Source organism: Parasteatoda tepidariorum, chromosome 2 (genome assembly GCF_043381705.1).
Source record: "Parasteatoda tepidariorum isolate YZ-2023 chromosome 2, CAS_Ptep_4.0, whole genome shotgun sequence".
NCBI classification, from domain to species: Eukaryota; Metazoa; Arthropoda; class Arachnida; order Araneae; family Theridiidae; genus Parasteatoda; species Parasteatoda tepidariorum.
Window position 1 is genome coordinate 6118011 of NC_092205.1, and position 21680 is coordinate 6139690.

The window sequence follows — 21680 nt, forward strand, 5'->3', positions numbered from 1 at the left end:
TGGACCACGTATTAGTACTCAGGTATTTTCTCAAGTGACTGTAGAACACCAAAGTCTAGCATCACTAGCAGAGACCAGTGAGCGGGTTGTAGACCAATGCGATGAGACTGAAGGTGTTAAGGGACCTAGTTAAAGTGTTCAACCGTCAAGCCCTCCACTCTTTGCGGGCAGGTCATTGAGCCCTCCGGGACGTTTTCAAGACCGTCAAAAATACCAATTGTGTAGATCTAGTGCGACGTATATAAAGTATTAATACTAAAACTACAACATGACGTAGGTGCTCTTAAGCAGTATTCTGAGCATGCAAGCCTGATGTTAATAAATAAATAACAGCGGGACTTCTCCCCCTCTGAAACTCATTTTCATTTATCACATATGCCCTGCATATGCATGAGATTAAATTAATATATTAAAAAGTCACAACTGATTAAGCTTTGCTCAATTCAAATTCAGTTAATGGTTCAAATACATGCAGGCCTGTGCGCTCAATTACATAAGTACAGCTTATGCATCTTTGTCAAGTAGAAAGAGTACAATTCAGAGAATGACAGTACGAAGATGCAGGGTTACGGTGCGATTCGGACCCGCAACCCCCACGGACCACGCTGCAGAGTGTTTGGCGAGCGATACCGCTGAGATTAAACTTTAAACTTTAAAGATCAATTAAAACTTTATTTCAAGGAGTGGATGTTCTTCATAAAGCAACTCAACATGGTTTAATCCCACCTCTTGCAACGTCTAAATAATACATATAGTTTTGCTTACCTAGTCTCAACTATAAGCCACGTTTCAGGAAATGCAGAGCTATAAGTTTACGCAAAGAGCTTGTTGCACTAATATACACTGTACGTAGTATTGATAAGACTGTTCTCTTTGAGCGGTATCGCCCACCAAACACTGTGCAAAGCGGGGAGGTAGCGGGTTCGATTCCCGCTGTTTCCCTGGATGTATCTTCGTCCCGCCCTTCTCTGTCTTATGCTATCTGTCCTTCTATTAGACAAAAGTTTATAAGCCTAAATTGAGCACAAAAACCTGCATATGTATGTAATTCCAATAACTCCAAACCGTTCACTTTGCATTAATTACTAAATTCAATATTACTCGCACTGCTCATCGCGTTGGGAGACTCGATAGTAAGAAGGTAATAATTTATGCATTATATGTGTGTTTTAAGTCTTAAAGTAAAATTATTTTTAGACCGTCTTACCTATTATTTATAAAGATAAGAAATTGTATAACACTTACGAATTTAAATTATTATCACAATAATTGGTGTTTTAATTTTTATTACATTACTTAAGTTTCTATCTTTTCATGTTTTAAAGAATATCCTTCTTCTTTTTTTAATTCGTTTAACTTCCTCAAATATATTCTTTATTGAAATAATTGCAAATTTTATGTTTACCTTTCATTTAAAAAAACAAATATTGCTTTAAATAGTTCAAAATAATCTTTAAAAAGCATAGGTTTTTCATATCTTTTTAAAATTTATTCTTGTAGCTAAGTTTTTTTTTTAAAATAGCATAAATAAATCTGCTGCTAATCTCTATATTTACTTTTCAAAAAACTTTTGGATGAGTTTTGTCTGCCTTTAGGTATCTATATCTATACATCATGGAATAAAATACTTTAAAATCATTGTTATTTTTTTCAGTTAGAAAAGTTAAGTTAGAACTAAATTTAAAAAAAATATATAAGTAGCATTATATTCTAAAGTCATAAGGAGATAATTGAAGTTTTGGTGATGAAATTTTCTATGAAAGTGATAAGAAATAAGTTTTTTGTTTTAGATCTGACAAAGTATTAAACTTAGTTCTCCCTTTCTATCCAAGTAACGAAAGTAATTATTAAATTGTTTTATTTATTTTTGTTTGTGTTCGAGAGACTTTGCTAAAAAATTGTCGTAATTTCGATTGGCGATAAGGTTTGCATGCATCATTCAGGACACAATTGTAACGTTTATTGGCGTCTGTCATAGATCTTCAGTTAAACCTTGAGCATTTAAGCTAACCTGAAAGTGGACAAAATTTCGAATTTCGAACAATTTTGTCTTGCGTTGTTGCGATAAATCGATGATAGTTTTATTTGTAGCGGTTAAAAAAATGAAGCTTGTATTGACTTTTAGTATAACCTCAAGTAACTCAGCGTTCAATATAATTTGGTACAGTTTTATCACTCATTTTTTTTCTGCCTTCACAAAACGAGTGTCGTGTAAAAAATTAAATGGGTTTTACTCTTGCTAGTGGAAATTTCTAATTGCAACAAAAAATTATAAAAGAGGTTAAAAAAATATGTATAAATAGCCTGTCATTAAACGTGAAGTAAATATTTGAAAACTCTAGTTGGCCGAAAAGGTCGGAGTTTTGATAAATTTTCTAGAGAGAAAAATAAATTCTGCTTGTAGAGGAGTCCGAAAACGAAGGAAATTAGTACTAAAATTACTTCGCGTTTTTCTGAAATTAGTTCTTAAAAAAACGCTTCATGTTAACCCCATCAATTTTTATTCATGCTTACTACTTTGTTAATACAGCCTAACTCCTTCATAATAAACAAGAGTTATAGTAAACACTCGATAGTAGTGAACGTTTTTAGTGGTTCATTCAAAACTAACGTTGTATTAATATTGTTTCATATAAGATTATAGTGAACAGCTGTGAAATTGGTTGTTAGTTTTTATAATGAACTCATTTCTTTCTTGCAATTATTAATATATATTTTATAATTATTATTACGAGTTCGCAGTTAATATTTTCAAGCATCTTAAAATTTTTCAACATTTTATATATCGTCTTAATCATTAATTTTTTTTAATCATCTGTTCGCGTGTGTTTCGCAGAACTATTTTACCAACTATCTAAATAAATTGCGACATTTCTAAAAATCTTATTCATTACGCTACCACGTATATTATTTTTTCATTAATATACTAATCACATTTTTTAGTACTTTTATTTTAGGTTTTCCTTTAAAGTAAAGCTCTTTTTAAAATTATTGTCAAGTTTTTGCTAAAAGAAAACTTGGAATTATTGCCTGCTAACTAAGAATAAGATCTTGTTAAGATATTAAAGAGTTTCTGCTGTTTAAAATTTCTTGATGCAAAATAGCTGATTATTTACTAAAAACACTATTTTTTCGAAAAATTAAGATAAATTAGTGATTTTTTTTCTTCCTGTGACTTCAACATAGATTATCTAAAATGTTGTAGTTCACTATAAGGAGGATAAGGATACCGAACATTAAAAGCTGTCTAATACGTAGCAAAGTTTTAAAGCGTCTTAAAATATCTCAGTATTTCAAATATCGTCCGAACATTTGCGAAATTAAATTTTTAATTACCTGGCCGCGTGTGATTCACAGAACTACTCAATAATTATTTCATTATATCTTTTACTCTTTCTTAATGCCACCACGTAGATTCTTTTCCCAATAATATACTAAACTATTTTGGTATTTTAGTTTTAATTGGTACTTAGAGGCTTTTTCTTAAAATTAATACTCGTAAGTAGTTGTTAGGTTTTTTTTCGAGTCTCAGAACTGTAGTCAGTTAGCTGATAATATTTAAAAAACATTTTTTATGTTAAAATTACTCAGTGCAAAACATCCGTAGTAAATAAGTGCACCATTTTCTCAAAGATTTAACAAATTATTTATTTAGTCTAATGATTCTTATTTGTTTGGTTTGTGAAAAGTTAATGCATATAAGTGGAACTCAAAAGCCCCCAACTGAACGAAAATTTACTTTTAAAATTATTTTTCAACTTTAGTAGCATTTCCAAAGTATTATTATACATAATTTGTTAGGAAAATGCCTTATTTTTTTAAACAGCAACTACTAAAAATTGAAATTTGTAAAAATATTCCGAATAATATGATGTTAAAAAAATGCAATAAATGCAATTTTCGAACTTAATTTCATACAAGAAAAATAAATACCAGGTGAGAAAGTTAATATACTTTTTACAGAAACTGTGAAAACCAATTTTTTCGATGTTTCGTCATAAGAGGATAAGACTGATATTGCTCCAAGAAACCTATTCAATAATTTCGTTATTTCTAGAAAAGAAATCTGTCTGGACGAAACATATTATTTCTTGAAAGTTAAGACAAGAAAAATTTAACTATTTATCTAAGCTTATTCCACTTATTTAATGATAGCGGTATCAAGGTTAAGGATATGTGATGCAAGCCCTGTTTTCTTTTATTCTATAAATGCATTAAATCATATAGCTTGAATAATTTGTTTGAAGCAAATTATTTAATAATTTTAAGCAAATAATGGTGTAAAAATATACTCGATCGAAATACGCCTAAAGTATACCCTAAAATTTATGTACAATAAACTTTGGAATCGATCAATAAAAATACCTTTTCAAACAACTTTGAATAAGTCAGAAATTCTAACTTGTTTGAAATAGCTGTCCCTGTAACTACTTAATTTCGATTCCTGGTGCTAGGGGACATTCCATTTTTCACATTCGACTTTTAAAATTTCAATTGCAAACGGAAATTTTTTTATGTCCTTAAGAATGTTATTATTTTTGCAGTAAAAAAAAAATTGTACTGTATTGATTTTTTTTAGAAAGTAGTGACTAATTATCATTTTTTCAATCTAAGAATTTGTGCCTATATCTTACATAAAACTTATTTTAATATCTAGTGAACTAATTTAATATACTGTGTTACTAAATGAATAATCCCAAGAAAGTGAATAGAAAAGATAAAAACTTCGTTGATTTATAAAATAATTGATGTTAATAAAAATAGACATGTTTTGAGTGTCCAATAGTTAGTCACTAGCCATTCACAACTGTCGAGTCTTGAGAATGGGCACTTATATTTGAACGTTTGAAACATGTCAACTTTTATTTCCCTCTTCATATTTTTTGAAGCTAGTTAAAGTTTTCATTATCAATTATACTGTTTTACATTTGGGTCTTGATCACTATTTTGATAAGGATTTTATGCTTGTAAAAGTAAACATATGCCTTTTAATATTTTAACAGGATTCATGTGGTCTTTAAAAACGAATGAGAATCGTAGCATTAGCATTTTAGCTATAAAAGTTATCCCTAACTTTAAAATTAAAATTTTGAGACCAGATATTTTGAGTTAATGAAATTGAATATTTTAATTTTAAAGTTTTTGTGCCTCCATTTTAGTATCTTTTGGACCTTACGAACTCTGTTTAAAAAGAGTATCGAATTAGACATATATAAGAAAACAAAGAAATTATAGTATCGGTATTTGGGGATTAACGTAGCTTATCGTAATTGAAGAACATGTTGTGTGACATTTTATGGTGAATTTGCAATTTTCTGAATGTATCGAAACATCAGGATGTTATTTGCAAATCATCTTTATCTAAAGAAAACCATGTAACCTAAATATCAGGCAGAATGAAGCGATTTTTTAAAAGAATGAATCATACAGTATGCAACATATTATTTCAAAAGCATAACATATTAACCTTTTTCTTAAACATAACATATTTCAATGATTTTAAAATGTCATTTAGCATTCAGCAAGTACTTGAGGTATAGAAAAAAGAAATATCGTAAATTATCTGAAACCTTTTGAATGTGCGTTAGAACTACTATACAATCTGCATTTATTCTTCATGCACTTTTTTTGTTTTTTTCAAACTTTCTTGCCTAGTGGACTCAATTAAAGCTGCAAAAATGATTAACCTTAAAATTTTGTACGTAGATATAATTTATGTAAATTTGATTTTAGCATGAAATCCTCGAATAAATAAAATAAAAACCACATAAAAAACCTAAATAATGTCTGAAGAAGTTCATGTATTAAAATTATAAGAGTTTAGAAAATCGTAAATAATATATAAATCGATTCAAATTTTCTTTTCAAAGGAGAATCTTTGCATTTGGGCAGAAAGCAGCTTAAAAATTCTCTATTGCCGAGAAACTTAGAAATATTTTCTATTAACTATTGTTAATTAAACCTCTCCGAGCAATTAAAGAACATAATTTCATTTTTTTTTAGTCTGAACTTGGTTGCTTAGCAGCGGAGTAAAATTAAGTATTCTTCTTTTGAGCTCTATGGGTTATTTTAAAATATTCATTTGCGGAGGCGAGTTTACTTGGCTGTTTTCTGGGACTATCTCCAAAGTATATAAATCTTTATTGCAACCCAATTTTTTTAAAATTTTTTCTACTCAACTCTACTACTACTTTCGTCTATTTTAAGGGACAGGATCCCAAATATGTAAAAAAATGTTTCTCGAGAGAAAGAGCGTTTTTGTGTCTGATTTCGTAACTTAATTAATAGTCAACACTACTTAATTAGCATATTTGAGGACACCCCCAGGAACCATTAAGATTGTCATTTAGTTCCTGAAAAACCGATCATTAGAACGAAAGTTATTCAGGGTGACATCTTTTTTTTTTTTGCCGACAGTACCAAAGGAATCCTGTTTGCTTACGCTTTTGCCTCCACTTCCCACGTCCAAATATTATCGACTAGTATTATGAATATTTAGATCTATTTAAGAACAGAAGTAATTTTTCTAAGTAATCATTTTTTAAAATATTTCTATAACTTTACAAAACATTGTTGAGAATTATCGTCTGCGTAAATTATAACTTTGATCCAGTTCATAAAATTAAGTTGCTATAGTAACGGTTTGTTTTGAGTTCGTTCATTCTTTTTTATGGCGAAGAAACAAAATTGCTTGGAGTTTATATTTATATATTTTTGAGCATTAATATGTTTATATTGACGCCCATTTATATCTGGTTTCGAATTTTATTGATGAAGCTAGTATTATATATATTTATATTGTGAAGTATTATATAAACTCAATTGCTGTGATAAAACTAATAAATTAAAACTTATTTAAGAGAAAGCTATTTTAATGACAAAATGTAAAGAGAAATTTAAACAATTGTGTATTCTGAAGAAACTTCTGATACTGAAATCGAGATATTTTCATTCCTAGGAACTATAGAATATAAATCCTTATAATTTTTAGGGCAAAAGATTTTTCCCGTTTAGGGGTAGTATTCAACTCCTGTTTCATTCGCATTGCAGATGCCAAGGCTACTTCCCTCCTTAAGATTCCTCTAAAGTTCTTTAAACCACTCTCGAATATTATTCTCAGTTTAAAAAAGGAAGGAGTTTTGCTTTTTGAAATTATCTTCGCATTGCACTGAATTATCAGTGGATGTAGACTTAAAAAAAGCGTCACCTATTTTTCCTCTGGATGAGTGTATTTAAATGGATATTTCCTAGCCATTTCCGTCATGACGTTAAAGACCGCATTAGGATAATAATTTAGCTAATTATTATTGGTACAAAACCTAGCAAAGAAATGCTCTATTCAAGGTTTTAGTATATTTATTTAGTTTTCGATGAGTAAACGTTGTTTATTAAGCTGTCTAACGTTTGATTGAGCTAACCACAACATTTATAAATTATAAATAAATTATAATTCTTTCCAAAAATTTAGCAATTAAATTAGCATTTTGAAATGAAATTATTTGAGGAATTATTCATACAACATTGAACAGAATATTATGTGTTCTATATCACAGAACTACTAATTAACTTAGAGCCATGTTAAATCATATTTCACACCTACTGTTCATTCACTGGGAAATCTATTCTCAGTGAAGGAACATGCCTGTTCCTTCACTGGTTAGAAGTTGATTTTTGTATTTTTAACATAATTTTGATGTATAATGACTAAAGGTACAAGAAAATTAAAATTTTTCTTTTATTTTCATTAATTTGAAACAATCCCAGTAAAGGAACACTTGTTCATTCATTGGTTTTTCATCGTTTGGTAATCCAGCTAATAAACGCCCCCTAATCTCAGTACTTGCTTATGCTATAGTGCTTAAAATAAATAAACTTCAATAACTATATTTTGAATTCTATTTTTCTCACTGTGAAAAAAGAACTATTATATGCAATGAATTGCACTTTAAACGGATAAATACAAACACTGGCCTTATAATTTTGTCATGGAAAGAAGGTGCTGAACAGGAAAATTCCACTCGCTTATTCCGCAGAGTGAAGTATTGATCTCATAAATTCCTATCAACTTGCGAATGTAAGAAAAAACTATATTAAAGCATTTGCATATAGAAATAAAATCCTTTTTATCACTTCTATGTAAAATGTTAAGTTGCAAACTTGATATATTTGTAATATTCAAAATATTGTTCACAACAATGTTCTGAAAAACAAAATATTTTCCCTAACAACACTTCTGATTATAAAATAATTTCTGTTTTTCATTTTTCCTAACTTTTTTGATTTGAATTATTGAATATTCCATCAATTTAGTTTATTTAACAAAATAAAAATACTTGTTATAGCTGGAAAAAATTATACAGAAAAAATACACTTTTTTCCCGTAAAAAGATTAGTTAAGTATTAAAAATTAGTAGACAAAATTATGAGACAAAAATTATAAAAAATAAATGAATTTCGAAAATAAATTGATACAATATTTGTAAAAATGTGACGCAAAGTTTACTTTGGCAATTGATGAAGAATCTTGTACTGAAATCATAAAGTAATATAAATATAAAAAATAATACATATATATTTATAATAATTTTACAAAGAATAACAATAAAATGAGTTATGAAACAAAAACTAGATATAGAAGAAAAGTACTCCTATGCTAGCCAGGAAACAAGTTTGTTGACGCATGTAGTGTGAAGGTACTTGCAATCACTTGCAATAGATACACTGCAACAAAGAATCGAAATCCTGTTTCGCATCGCTGTTGCAGTTGGTATGAAGTCACCTTCACTAGACACCACTCACGGCTTAAATGGTTTGGAGTAAGTGGAATGTTCCTGAAGGGCTGTTCAGAAAGTATCGAGACTGAATTTATTCTATTTATTCCACAAAACCCCTAGAGGGGGGGGGCACTGTGCCCATCATGCACTCGCATATTTCACCTCGTCTCACAAAAATCGGCAAGTTTGTACAGCTCGCCGTTCAATCACACTGACTTCTTTCATGTGGAGTGTTTGCGTGCTTTCGTCGAAAACAGAAAATGTGTGAAAACACGGAGCAGCGAATCTGTATCAATTTTTGCTTTAAGCTCGGTAAAACGGGTACCGAAAACTACGAGATGATGAAAACAGCATTTGGAGATGAGGCGATGAGTCGCGCTCGGGTTTTCGAGTGGTTCCGGCGATTCAAGGAGGGTCGTAAATCAGTGGACAAATCACGGAACAGTCCAAGTAGCACATCCTCCCTACTCACCGGACATGTAACCTCCAGATTTCTTCCTCTTTTAAGATCAAGAACACCTTAAAAGGACACCGGTTTCAGGACATTGAAAGCATAAAACAGAATTCGAAGCAGCAGCTTCAGGCCATCCCAAAGTCTGACTTCCAGAAAGGTTTCGAGGACTGGAAACATCTTTGGGCAAAGTGTGCTACTGCCAATGAAGCATAGTTCAAAGGAGATTGACTCAAAACCTGTTTATGTATGAATGTTTTTGCATTATAAATTCAGTCTTGATACTTTCTGAACAGCCCTTATAGATTTGAAACTGTCTCTGCAAGTGAAAACTGCAGCTCGAATTTTTGAAGCAGGCTCAATACGGAGTGCCTCAGCCATACGCCTTACACCCTAGGAGTAGTGCCGTGAGGCTGCCCAGTACCTCGAACGCTTAGCTCCGATTACAGTGCTGACGTAAAATATCTTCAGTGGTAAAGGGTTACAGTCCCCTTGCCCTCAGGCTAACCATGGGAGGGTTCTCTCCCTGTAACGCAAATGTGGGTTAGTTCCATCAGAAAGTCCCCCACGAAAGCCAATTTCTTCCAATACTTGATCCAGAAGTTCTCTTGTCTTTCGTATTGGCTTTAAAATTACACGCCTACGGAGTTGAACACTAGTTGTCATAAATCCAAAAATTGGGTCGGCTATACAACAATATAAAATAAAATAAAATAAAAATCATGCGCAGTAGATACATTTCTCTCCAGTCTTTCTGCAATATTGAGGAAAGAAAATTCATCTTCTCGCTGCCCATGTTTAAAGTCAGTGAGCTGTTGATAATAGCTTCTTGGTTTTCTTAAAGTCATTCTTGACTAGCAGCAACTCACCATTGAAATTGAACGAAAAATAACGCTTGCGAACTGTCGAACACGTATTTAGAGCAACCTTGATTTGAATGTTCACAGTGGCACCACTAGCTCTTGGCATATGCAACAAGCACGAACTTAGAGTAGACATTTATAGTTTTAAAACATGCCTACCAAATTTAGTTTATCTCGCACAACTCTTTTGGTTCTCAAATTATGAATAAGTTATACAGTTTAGGTTGAAAAAGGTAGGCTATAAAGTTATAAAATTTAAGTAATATTTAGGAAAGTTATAAATTAAAAATTAAATAATCATACTTTCTATGTATTGAATTTTTTTTTCAAGATGTTGAACAATCGGAAGTAGCAATTTTTAATTTTTTCATTTTTATAAATCGAGAAATATTCTTGAATGAAAAGTTTAATTAAATTTGAAAAGAAATGACATATTAAATAAATCGTATTGTATTAAGGAAATGAGCTATTATTAAAAATCTATTCAAAAGTGAATAAAATAAAACAAACAGAATTCAGATAAATAGGCAAAATTTCTATGCTTTATCAAGCAATAGACCATTCTTGAACTGAAAATTATTTTTTTAAATTTTTTAAATATTTTTTTAAACTTTTATCTTTTTGCTATTCTGCTAACAGTTGGCGTGATATATTGCGTTGGTCTCATAGAATAGTACTCGATAATATTTGGGAAGAAAATTAATTTTAAAATTAAAAAATAAAGGGAATGTATCTTATTAATAAGCAATCTAATATAAAATTTCATTTAATAGAATTAATAAAATAGTTTCATTGACACATATTGGACACATTTTGAAATAAATACAGTGACGTAATAAAGAGAGCCGTCCACGCCAGTTTGTAGGAACAGCGAAATTGCTAATAACAATTTCAGCGTTTATTTTTGTTAACGCTGAATTTTTTTTCAAATTAGGTACAAATTCTCATGTATTTCTTCCCTTTTTTGATATAACTTTTTTTATACATCTATTAATTTCAGAAATTAGCAAAATTTCAAATAATTATACAATTTCTACAATATTTGTCCTTTAAATGTTTTTAATAATTTAGTGCAAAATAAATAGTGCCTAAATTATTACCGATCTTTCTTTCTATGTATTCTCCTTATTCCATGCGTTCTGTTCATTTATGGATCTTTTTCTATTTCTTTTTTGATTATTAATAAATATAAGGGAACTGGCAAAATTGCTTATATCAACAATTTCTACAAAAAAAAGATTTCCCTTTTAATTTCTCTTTAATTAAATACAAGTTAGGGGACGTTAAAAATATTATGATTAAGCACTTTATTTTCTTGATAAAACATATTTCATTTTTATTTTCTAATTTCATGGGGTAGCAGAGCTGCTGATTACAATATCTAAAGTTTCTTCCCATAATTATTCTTAAAGTATAAATTAAGGCAAGGCTGTGAAATTTCACTTCTAAAGTAAAAACCAGATTAAAATTTTTACTCGTCACTTTTTCACGAAAGCTTTAAACAATTTTCAAAATGTTAACAGCAATTGCTTTGGTGATCAAAACCATAAAAGAACGAAGAGAAGGAAAAACTGAAACATATCTAATTTGCCAAAAAACACTGTAGTTAGAAAAGTTGCAATGGTCCAAATGTCATTCCTATATCATTAAAAGTCATTAAAATTAAGCTGTCTTTAGTCCATGATAGCTGAAGCCCATCTCGCAAGAAGATGTGATCACTATTTATCTTAATCAAAAATTGAAGAATATTTTCTCTGAAATGCTAATCTGAAGAGTCAAAACGTGCAGAGATGCTGACACAGTTATTGACGTAGATGCAAACAGATAACACAGCAGTTGATATAGATTGCTGAGAGGCAAATTTTTGTATATTTAATAAATTTCCCTCTTAAAGTTTAAAACCATTGCTCCCTATTATTTATATTTTATTTCTTAGTTGTCGTTAAACAGCTGACCCAATTTTGGAATTCCGACTATTATTGTTCAATTCCTGGCCTTGTAATTTTGCACCTCAGCCAGAAGAGAAGGGGACTCCTGGATGAAGTATTGGTAGCGATTTGCCTTCGTGGAGGACTATGGAAATAACCCCACATTCACGTCAGATGAATAGGAAATCCATCAATGCCTCCCACGGTTAGCCTGACTGCAAGACCCTATAAACCCAATGTCCGTCTGTCACTGAGGATATTTTATGTCAGCACTGTGATTGGTGCGAGTTAGGTACTGAATTCGTATCTAACAGCCAGCAATAGGATTCGAACCTAGGTCTACTAACTGGGAGGCGTACGCTCTATACCCTGACCACAACTCCATTTTTAATATTTATTTTTCTAATCACCTTCGAGGATCAGCAGACCCAATTTTGAGTTAACGACCACCAATATTCAAATCCGTAACCTTGTAATTTTGAACCCAATCCAGAAGACAAGGGAACCCCTGGATTAAATATTTGGAAAAATTTGGCTTCCTGAAGAATTTGTTGATGGAAAGAACCCACATTTGCATTTAATGGAGAGGAAAACTACGATCATTTTTTTCAGTTCGCTTTATAATTGTCAGCTGAAAAATCACAACTTGAGGAAAAGCATCGTAGTTTGATTTGAAACTCTACATTTTAAAAGACAAGACTTACTTGCCAGCCCTAAATACTCGGATGCTAAATATTATGGCGAGCTGAAGAATGGAAATTTCACGCTTTGAATTGGGGATTACATAAGATATTATGATTGATGTCTTTTTCCATGTATTTCTAAGCGGACTACTTTACGGCATTTTTTTTCTTTATCGGAAAGCACATTTCTTGTTTAAAAGAATGTCAGGAATAGCCTGGTTGGTAGGCAGCTGGACTCACGTTCCTGAGAACGGGAGTTTGCAGCCAGTCGGCCGAAGACTCGCCGTGTAGTTAATGGTGGAGCACGCTGAATCTGTCGGGTCACAAAATCATCCATGTTCCCAAAACAAATTTTGCCTCTGGGGGTACTGGATTGGAGATTGATCATTTTTTGGTCGAGGTCAAAATCACTGTCTGTGGATGAATAACTGGATGTATGAATGGGTTCGCCACCCTATAAACTGGTGCGTCGTATGGGTGTTGGCAGAAGTGAAACAGATGGCTCAACTGGAAAACAACAATCGCACCCCTAGTGCCTTAATGGCCAACAACAAAATAAGAATGCCACTGATAAAATATTAATGGATGCTTTTACCGCTTTCTGAAATACTCAACAAACTGCATACTGATACAATTATACGAAGCTACAAGAATCGTTTTTTTTTTACACTTTCATGAGCAAGCAATTTTTAAAGCAAACATATTTTCTAATTTTTAATTTAAAACATACTTAATTAAAAGTCTTTTGCGATAAGAAAAGAAAAAAAAATCGCAAAAGACTTTTAATGGTGGTGTGAATGTAAACAATAACTGGAGAAGGAGATTTAACTTTGAACTGTACAAGATTTATAAACAACCTGATATTATTAAATACATAAAAATAAATAGATTGAATTGGATCGCCCACGTGATTCGAATTAGTGACGACAACGCAATAGAAAAGATACTGCTTTTTAGACCCACTGGAAAAAGAAAGCGGGGAAGGCAGCGGTTGAGATGGGCTGAATCACTGGAGTCTGATTTTCTCGCAATTAATGTAAAGAATTGGAGATCAAAGATAAATCGGAAGTCGTCATGGAGAAATCTTCATAGGAAGGCATTGGCTCACATTGGGCTGTCTGGCCAACTATGATGATGATGATGATGAATTAAAAGTCTAAAATTATGAATAAAACAATTATTTACTAACAAGTAATTAATTCAATTCCTTTTTTATCAGCTATTGCAAATTTTTTACATATTTTACAAGTCTTCCTTTATTATTAATTCATACAAATTGAAATAATTAAATCGAACTCTTTATTATATCAATTTCTTTTTTAAACACTCTAGATATCCCAAAGACTTATTTTAGTTTCATCTGGAAAAATTTCTTTTTGCTGGCTATAGTTATTAATTAGTTTTTGTATTGCGTATGTCATAGTGAGAGTCAGTTGCTATTTATACCAGTTGCAAACATTAATTGTGACATTGGCGTTGATTTTAATTACACCAAAATGTGTCTGAATTTATTTATCTGACTTTTATATTGAAATGCCTTATTACTTTTTTTATGAATTTAGTTACTTTTTTATGACTTTAAAATATCAAGTGATTAAATATATGAAATATAACAATGAAAATATTAATGTATTTTTGTTTCAGGTCCATGTTCCTAAAATTAATAAAATCAAAAGTGAATTAAATGGATAGAAGACAATTGTTCAATTTCTTTATGACTTAACATCTATGAAGAAGAATAACAAAACATTTAGCGAGAACTACAACCAACTAAAAAACCATATTAAAAGCAGCGGGTTAATAAAAGACAAGGTAGAAAATGAAATAAGCAATCGAACAGATACGGTTTTATCTGTTTAGATTCAAATAAATGTTGAAAAGAAGAAAAAAGTAATAACGGAAGAAAATCAACTCATTCGCAATATAAGATGTCGACAAAATCTATTAATTCCTCCAGTAATAAAGCCTCAAAATCGGCCTCAAGTGAGTCTATATCATCAAACGAAAAGAAAGATTTCCCCGTTGAAAACTCTGAGCTTCAAGAAGGTATCCCTGATGGATGCTCGATATCAGGTTATCAAAATTTTGCAAAGGCAGCTGAAATATCGTATGAAGTTATACCAAATTTACAGATCGTAGAAGCTGAAATTTCTAACAATGATAACGGCTCTGCTCTGTCTAACAGTGATGGTCTGGAAATCAGCTTATTTAAATCATTAACCTTAGAAGGAGAACCATTAGAGAATTCTGGAGACAGGCGAGACACGAATGAACAAAATACACTTGATAAGAATTTCCCAACTTCTGTTAAAGCTAATGATGACGCAGCAGAAGAAGCAAGAAAGGTTGGAAAAGAAATGAGAGAACCTGAATTGAAACATGAAAATCGTAATTTGCAAACATCTTCTGTATTCTCTGAACTTATGAATCAGTTCCAAAGGCATGCCGTTAAGAAAGTGAGCAATGAACGCGATAAGCCAGCTGAAGCAAAACTATCCAGGACTGGGCAGATTTCCTCTTATACGTCGACTACTCTTATAAATGAAATGCCGGATTTAAATACTGAAGTACATTCGATGCCAATTACCAGTACTAATTCCCTTTCAACTGAATCATGCAATAATTTAGATTTACCCAACACCAAAAATGATAATGAACTAAGTAGAAATATGAGGTTAGAATCTACTGATAACCAAGAAATTCCGATTAATCAGTCACCATCGAATGTCTCTGAAAACAATTTAAACGTGCCGAATGAGGATGAGCTCGAAAGGAAGCTCGACAGTAACCACCAAAACCTGATGAACCAACCATCACCGAATGACTTTGAAAGTCATTTAAATGCAGAGCCAAATGACCCGGAAGATATCAAGGAAAACGAGTTTGAGACCTTGTGACAAAATTCGATGAATCAACCATCACCAAACGAGTCTAATAATAATTTAAGCGGAATACCAAATGAATTTATTCCACACACTCAGGATTCTCAGTTAAATTATGTAAAGTATAAAACTTGTGGCGTTCAGACAAGTGAAGTTACAGAAATTTGTGATTATTGTAATTCAGAAAGGATTCGAAAAAAGAAAGCGGATGATAATAGTAAACAACGTAACTTTCAAAAGATATTTAGTGATGACAAAAAAGAATTCATCAAAAGAGAAGAGAAAAAGAATGGTATTGAATATAGTGGAAAAATTTGCTTGGATTTGATAAATTCGTATTATCACTTTACTTTTGGACATTTCGGCAGTGAAAATATAATCGTTATTGACTCATCAAATTGTGACAAATTTGTTGGGTGTATAAAAATTGTTGATGGGGAAGAGTTGAAATTCAATGAACCATTCGAGTATAACAAAACAATAATACTTGATAGTATCTTGATTACTAAAATTCTTGCTGATGACCTATTAGACAAACGAAATGCAACATACGACGATCTTCTTCGAACATTAGAAAGCAGAAGTAAAAATATTTCGGATGATCCCAGTTGCACTGAAGATTTCTTGCAGTTTCTGTTGATAGGAAAATTTCAAAACCTATCGTTAGACAAACCTATATTTTTATTAAAAACAATGATTCAAAATGAGTTCATATCTAATGAAGTAAAGAAAGATGCTGAACGTCTTTTGCAAGTAGAAAATCTTCTTTACTCCCGAAACCAGTTTTTTCCTAAATTTAGCCATACTTCGAATCCTAATACACATGATTTGTTTGCAGCTGTAAGAAGTACATGCCAGGAAGGTATAAAAAATCACAAAAGAAATTTGTTGAATAAGTGTCCTAATAAAAGCTTCCATCTTGTATGTCTAGTTGTAACTATAAATCGTTTACCTGGTCGAAACTTGCTATACATAAGCAATAAAGATATTGAACTGTTTTCTAACATAATGGAGCTAACTAATGAAAAAGACCAATCTGGTAACGAGATTTTCCCAATTAATTTCGTTGAATACTACTGGAACAATTTTTTCAAAAAAATCCAAACAGAAAAAGTTAAATCCTTAAAACAATTAGGTCCAATGACTCACCCACTTTATTTATTTCTTTTGAAGACCTTACGAGAGGTAATCGCTGACATCTGCTCCAGAACACAATTAACCACAAGCGAATTGTTATCGATTAGAAATGGGGAGCTTGTTATGAAGGATCCTATTCCGTGGTCATCCAAAAATCCGGTGGACAAATCGTTGGAAGAGCAATATCGTCTGATTTTCAGACTCGTGAAGCATTTTGAGCCAGGAATGTATTCATGCCAAAACAATTTCGCCTACAAGTTCAAACTTCTAAATGAGAACGAAAATGAGTCTCTGTGGAAATCGGTGAAGAAGTTAATTTTCGGCAATGTGTACGACTTTAAGAATGTTCCTCAAGATCGTATTGTTTGGCTATATATTGTTGACTGTGCTGTCGCTCCTCTTTTAGGAGACAAATCCACAAGCCGCTTTAAACAATTATCCCTTTCTGTAGTTCCTGGATTTGTGAAATTCATCCAAACGACTAAGCAGCTTCAATACGAATCATTCCGTGTTGCCACGCATAACATAATAAAATTCACTGCTCAGATATCACCCTACTTCTCTGATATTAATTCTATTTTAACAGATGTCGACCATACTATTTTAAACAAGCAAATAGACATCATAAGCGGATTACTTTGTCCCGAGGAGAACGAAGTCGCGTCTGTTAACTTTTCTGATTTAATGACGATATATAACGAATATTGGGAAAATAGAGAAACAATTGTTGGAAAGCTTCCAATCCCTTGTAGCATTTTTAAACCTGACGTGGAAGTAGTGATGAAGAAACTGATACAAATCGTTCAAAAAGCACTTCTAAAAGATTTCAGGCCACAGCTGACCATAACGTTTTTAAGACTGTACAACGAATTTTTAAAGCACCTGCAAGGAATTGACTTTACATGGTTTGTCTCTAAAAACATTTACTTTCCCGAACTAGAGGGAGTTGTAGAAAAGGTGTCCAAAAAAGATGTCGTATCTTATAAAATTACCGAATCTGAAGAATTCATTCAAAGGTTAGAGAAAAAGCGGAAAACGCATCCTAAACATTTTTCTATTGAGGTTGTTAACAAACTTCTGAATGTTGTGAGCATGTCCTTTGACAAGAATGACTGGGATGATGAAGATTGTGTGAGTGCAGCTGGCGATTTGTTTCTCGCAGTAGGACATTCATGTTGTCCGATTATACCGATCTCGAGCATTTCTTGCGAGATTGTACTGTTCCGTTTTGCTGTGTGATTGAAAATAGTAGAACTTATTCTGAGTTTAAGCAACGCTTAGAGAATGTCGAAAATTTTTACCTTTATTCCAGAAAACTTAACCAAATTGGAGTCGAACAAGCTTTAGAACTTTGCACAGAGGGTGTAAAAGAAGCTGGAAATAATGGATTTCAAACGAAAATTGATAAAAGTGTATTGGAAGATTGCTACAGCCTTTATTCGAAGAAATTCGCATCATTAGAAAACTTGCAAGTGTCTGACATATTGGATGACATTGATAATACAGTAGAGCAATTACCATTACAAAAGTGGTCTTCGGACTTCAAACGAAATATTCTACCAATTTTATTGGCTGATTTGGCTGCTGTTTGGTCTCTTAATGAATCTAAGGATGTGGCAGATATAAAGAAGAGGATAGAACCACACTGCGTTCAAATTCTGTGCTTATTTAGACTTCTGGGTGTTGATCAAGATGCCAGTGGAGTTCCTAAACATTTTGCACAGGTGTTGACAGGTCAAGGAAAATCTCTTATTTTAGCACTACTTTCTTCTGTTATTGCTCTGACAGGTAATAAGGCATTTGTAGTTTGTTATAGTGATTATCTTGCTATGCGTGATGAAACAAGTTTCAATCTGTTCTTTAAGACGTTTAATAGATTTGATCTTAAAAACAAGATAAGTTACAACACATTTCGTTATATGGCTAATGAAATTTTAACACACAAAGTTGGTGGGATTAAGAGGGATTTAAGATCAGTTGTTTCAGATCTTATATTAAACAAACTTACAAAACAAGTAATTGATGCAGTCGAGGTACCGAAAAACACCGTTCTTTTAATTGACGAGGCTGACGTCTTCTTCTCCGATAAGTACGGAGAGACATATGAGCCTGTTACACGTGTGGGTATTCCTGAATTATTAAAAATTCAACCAGAGATTTGGAGTATAATAGAAAATGGCGTTTCTGAAAAAAATACGATTTTGCGAAAAATTAAGGAATATATTAATGATATTATAAAAGATGAAGAATGTGATGAGTTCAGAAATTTTTTGAAAACTACTGCTGATTTTTTTGAAAAGAATTTGATAAAAATGGTCGAAGATGCAATTGTAGTTTCTAAGACTAAAGAAGATGACACGTACAAAATAGATGAAATTACGGGTTTTCTCACCGTTAAAAGTCGTTCATTCGTTTACACATCAAGAACAATTAACGGCTATCAAAATACATTTCATTACTTCAAGTTAAAAAAAGAAAATTATAAACATTCATTCTTTTCAAACTACGGTTATTTGTTAATTAGTTTGGGTTCAATTTCTTACGCTAGCTTACCCGTCAGATATGAAAATATTCTTGGAGTGAGTGGAACGCTAATGACATTAAACAATTGTGAAAGAAATGCCATAAAAAATTATGGAATCCAAACCATGTCTGCTATGCCATCTTTCTTTGGAGAAAGTAAACTTGTATTTAAACCCCATAAAAATGTATTAATTTTTGACACAGAAGAAAATTGGCTAGAAAATATCTTCGAAAGTCTTTCTAAAAGCATTCATGCTGATCGAGCACGAGCTGCTTTAATTTTCTTTGAAACTGATGGAAAAATGAAACTATTTGAACAGAAATACAGAAATAGAATTAACCGTCTTTATACATTAACCGGAAATGAAAAACCAGACATACTGGAATGGCGTATAAATGAGTCTGGCGTTGCGCAGACTGTAACTTTAACGACTAGAACCATGGGTCGTGGTGTGGACTACAAATCGAACGATCGCAACGTGGAAGAGAATGGGGGTGTGCATGTAATTCAGACATTCTTTTCACTGGACGAAAAGGAAGAAACCCAAATCAAAGGCAGAACGGCTCGTAAAGACAACAAGGGAAGTTACGAATTGATTCTGTGTAGAGAAGATTTAAAGGCAATAAAATGTTCGGAAAATGAAAGTGGTCGATCAATTAATACCTATGCAGAGCTTTGCAAAATTAGACAGGAAATAGCCAATAATAAAGGCACTGAGGTCGAGAAAAATATTCGAAGATGTGAGCAAACACATAATATGACAATTGAATTTTTCGAATCCCTCGCTGATTATAGTACAGAAAAACGCCATCAATATTTTTCAAAATTTCCACTTGTAGAAGATTAATAAATAACTATTAGTGTGGTTTTTGTTACGGTAGTCGTTTGACCATTTTCATATTCCATACGTTTTGTTAAGTAGTTTATATATAAAGATTACTTTAGGTATTTTCTGTGTGGTGTCAAAATAAGTAGAAAATAATTTTTAAAACTTTTGTCTGGAATAAGCATTACTTTATCACAAATAAAATTTTTTTCAATCAGTAACAAATATATAAATAAATTTTTTCAATCAGTAACAAATATAGTAATTTTATTCATTTAAATAAGTACTAAAGACATATTCAAAGTTTTTATTTGTAAAACTATTTACCAATTTCATGTTCCTTACTTTTAAAAAAATAATTTTGAACAATGTAAAACCTAATTCAATTCATTTACATTAATATTCCAGACGTTTTCAATGCCCTCTTTTATAAAATTCTTTATTTGATTTTATTGTTGCTTCTAGTTTTATGTTTCTAACTTTTTGTAAAATAAGTGTAGTCAATATAAACACTAATTCTATTCATTTAAATTAATGTTCCAAACATCTTCAAAGTTCCTATTTGTAAAACTGTTTGTTTGATTTTTATTATTGATGTTTCATTAGTTTTATGTTCCTTATTTTCTGTAAAATATTTGCAAAGAATATAAAAATAACTCTATTCATTTACTTTCATTTTCTAGACATTCTCAAAGTTTTTATTTGCAAAACTGTTTGTTTACTTAAATTGTTTTATTACTAATTTCATGTTTTTTTTTTTTGAAAATTGATTCATTTACTCTTATGTTCAGAACATTTTCAAAGCTTTTATATATAAAATTGATTGCTTGATTTTTATTGTTATATTTTCACTGGTTGTATCTTTTTTACTTTTTGTAAAATAATTGTAAACAATATTAAAAAACTATTAAATTTTTTTACTTTAATGTTCCGAAAATTTTCAAAATTTTCATTTATTAAACTGTTTGTTTTCTTTTTTATAGTTTCTGTTCTTCTAATTTTATATTATATTTAATGATTATATTTTCTATAGTAATCCTCTAATGGAGTTAATATCGCGTCAAATTAAGTACAAAATCATTTTTAGCAATAAAACAATCTAAAAAATATGTTCTGGATGTTTAATTTATTACTCACTTAATTTATTACTTTTTAATACAGAGGAATTTTTTTTTTGTAAAACTTTGCTCCACACTAATTGATTTTAATATTTGAATGAGAAATTTTATGCATATATTTTCAGTTAATTTATAAAATTTAAGTTTAAAATACTATTTTTCTCATGTCTTATCCGGAATTGCAAAATCTATTGAAATAAATTAAAGTGACCTGCAGATATTAAAACAATTAAAAATCTTATCTGTTGTTTAAGAGATTCTGTTAGCAAGTATTTATTTCACCATTTAAAAGATCTCCAAATTTTGACCTTAAAATGAGTCCTCAAGAATTTTGATTTACTTAGTGAAATAAAAGCATGATATAATTGTGTTGTAGCTGGAGCAGCTAAATGTTGGAGTTAAGAAAATGAATTTTTTAAATGAATTTAAGAAAATGAATTTGGATTCTTTTCTGTCATGTTAGCAAAGGCATTTTCCTAGATCGCATATAAAAA

The 21680-nt window shown here is 31.2% G+C and overlaps 1 protein-coding gene across 1 annotated transcript; it reads left to right on the top strand.

The window, feature by feature from the left end:
* Positions 1-934: 934 nt before the first annotated feature.
* LOC107454440 (protein translocase subunit SecA-like) lies at positions 935-20899 on the top strand. Its single transcript, XM_016071638.3, has 2 exons — positions 935-1141; positions 14344-20899. Exon 2 carries the CDS (start codon positions 17891-17893, stop codon positions 20087-20089), a length of 2199 nt encoding a protein of 732 aa, XP_015927124.3. The 5' UTR covers positions 935-1141; positions 14344-17890; the 3' UTR covers positions 20090-20899.
* The last annotated feature ends 781 nt before the right edge of the window (positions 20900-21680 follow it).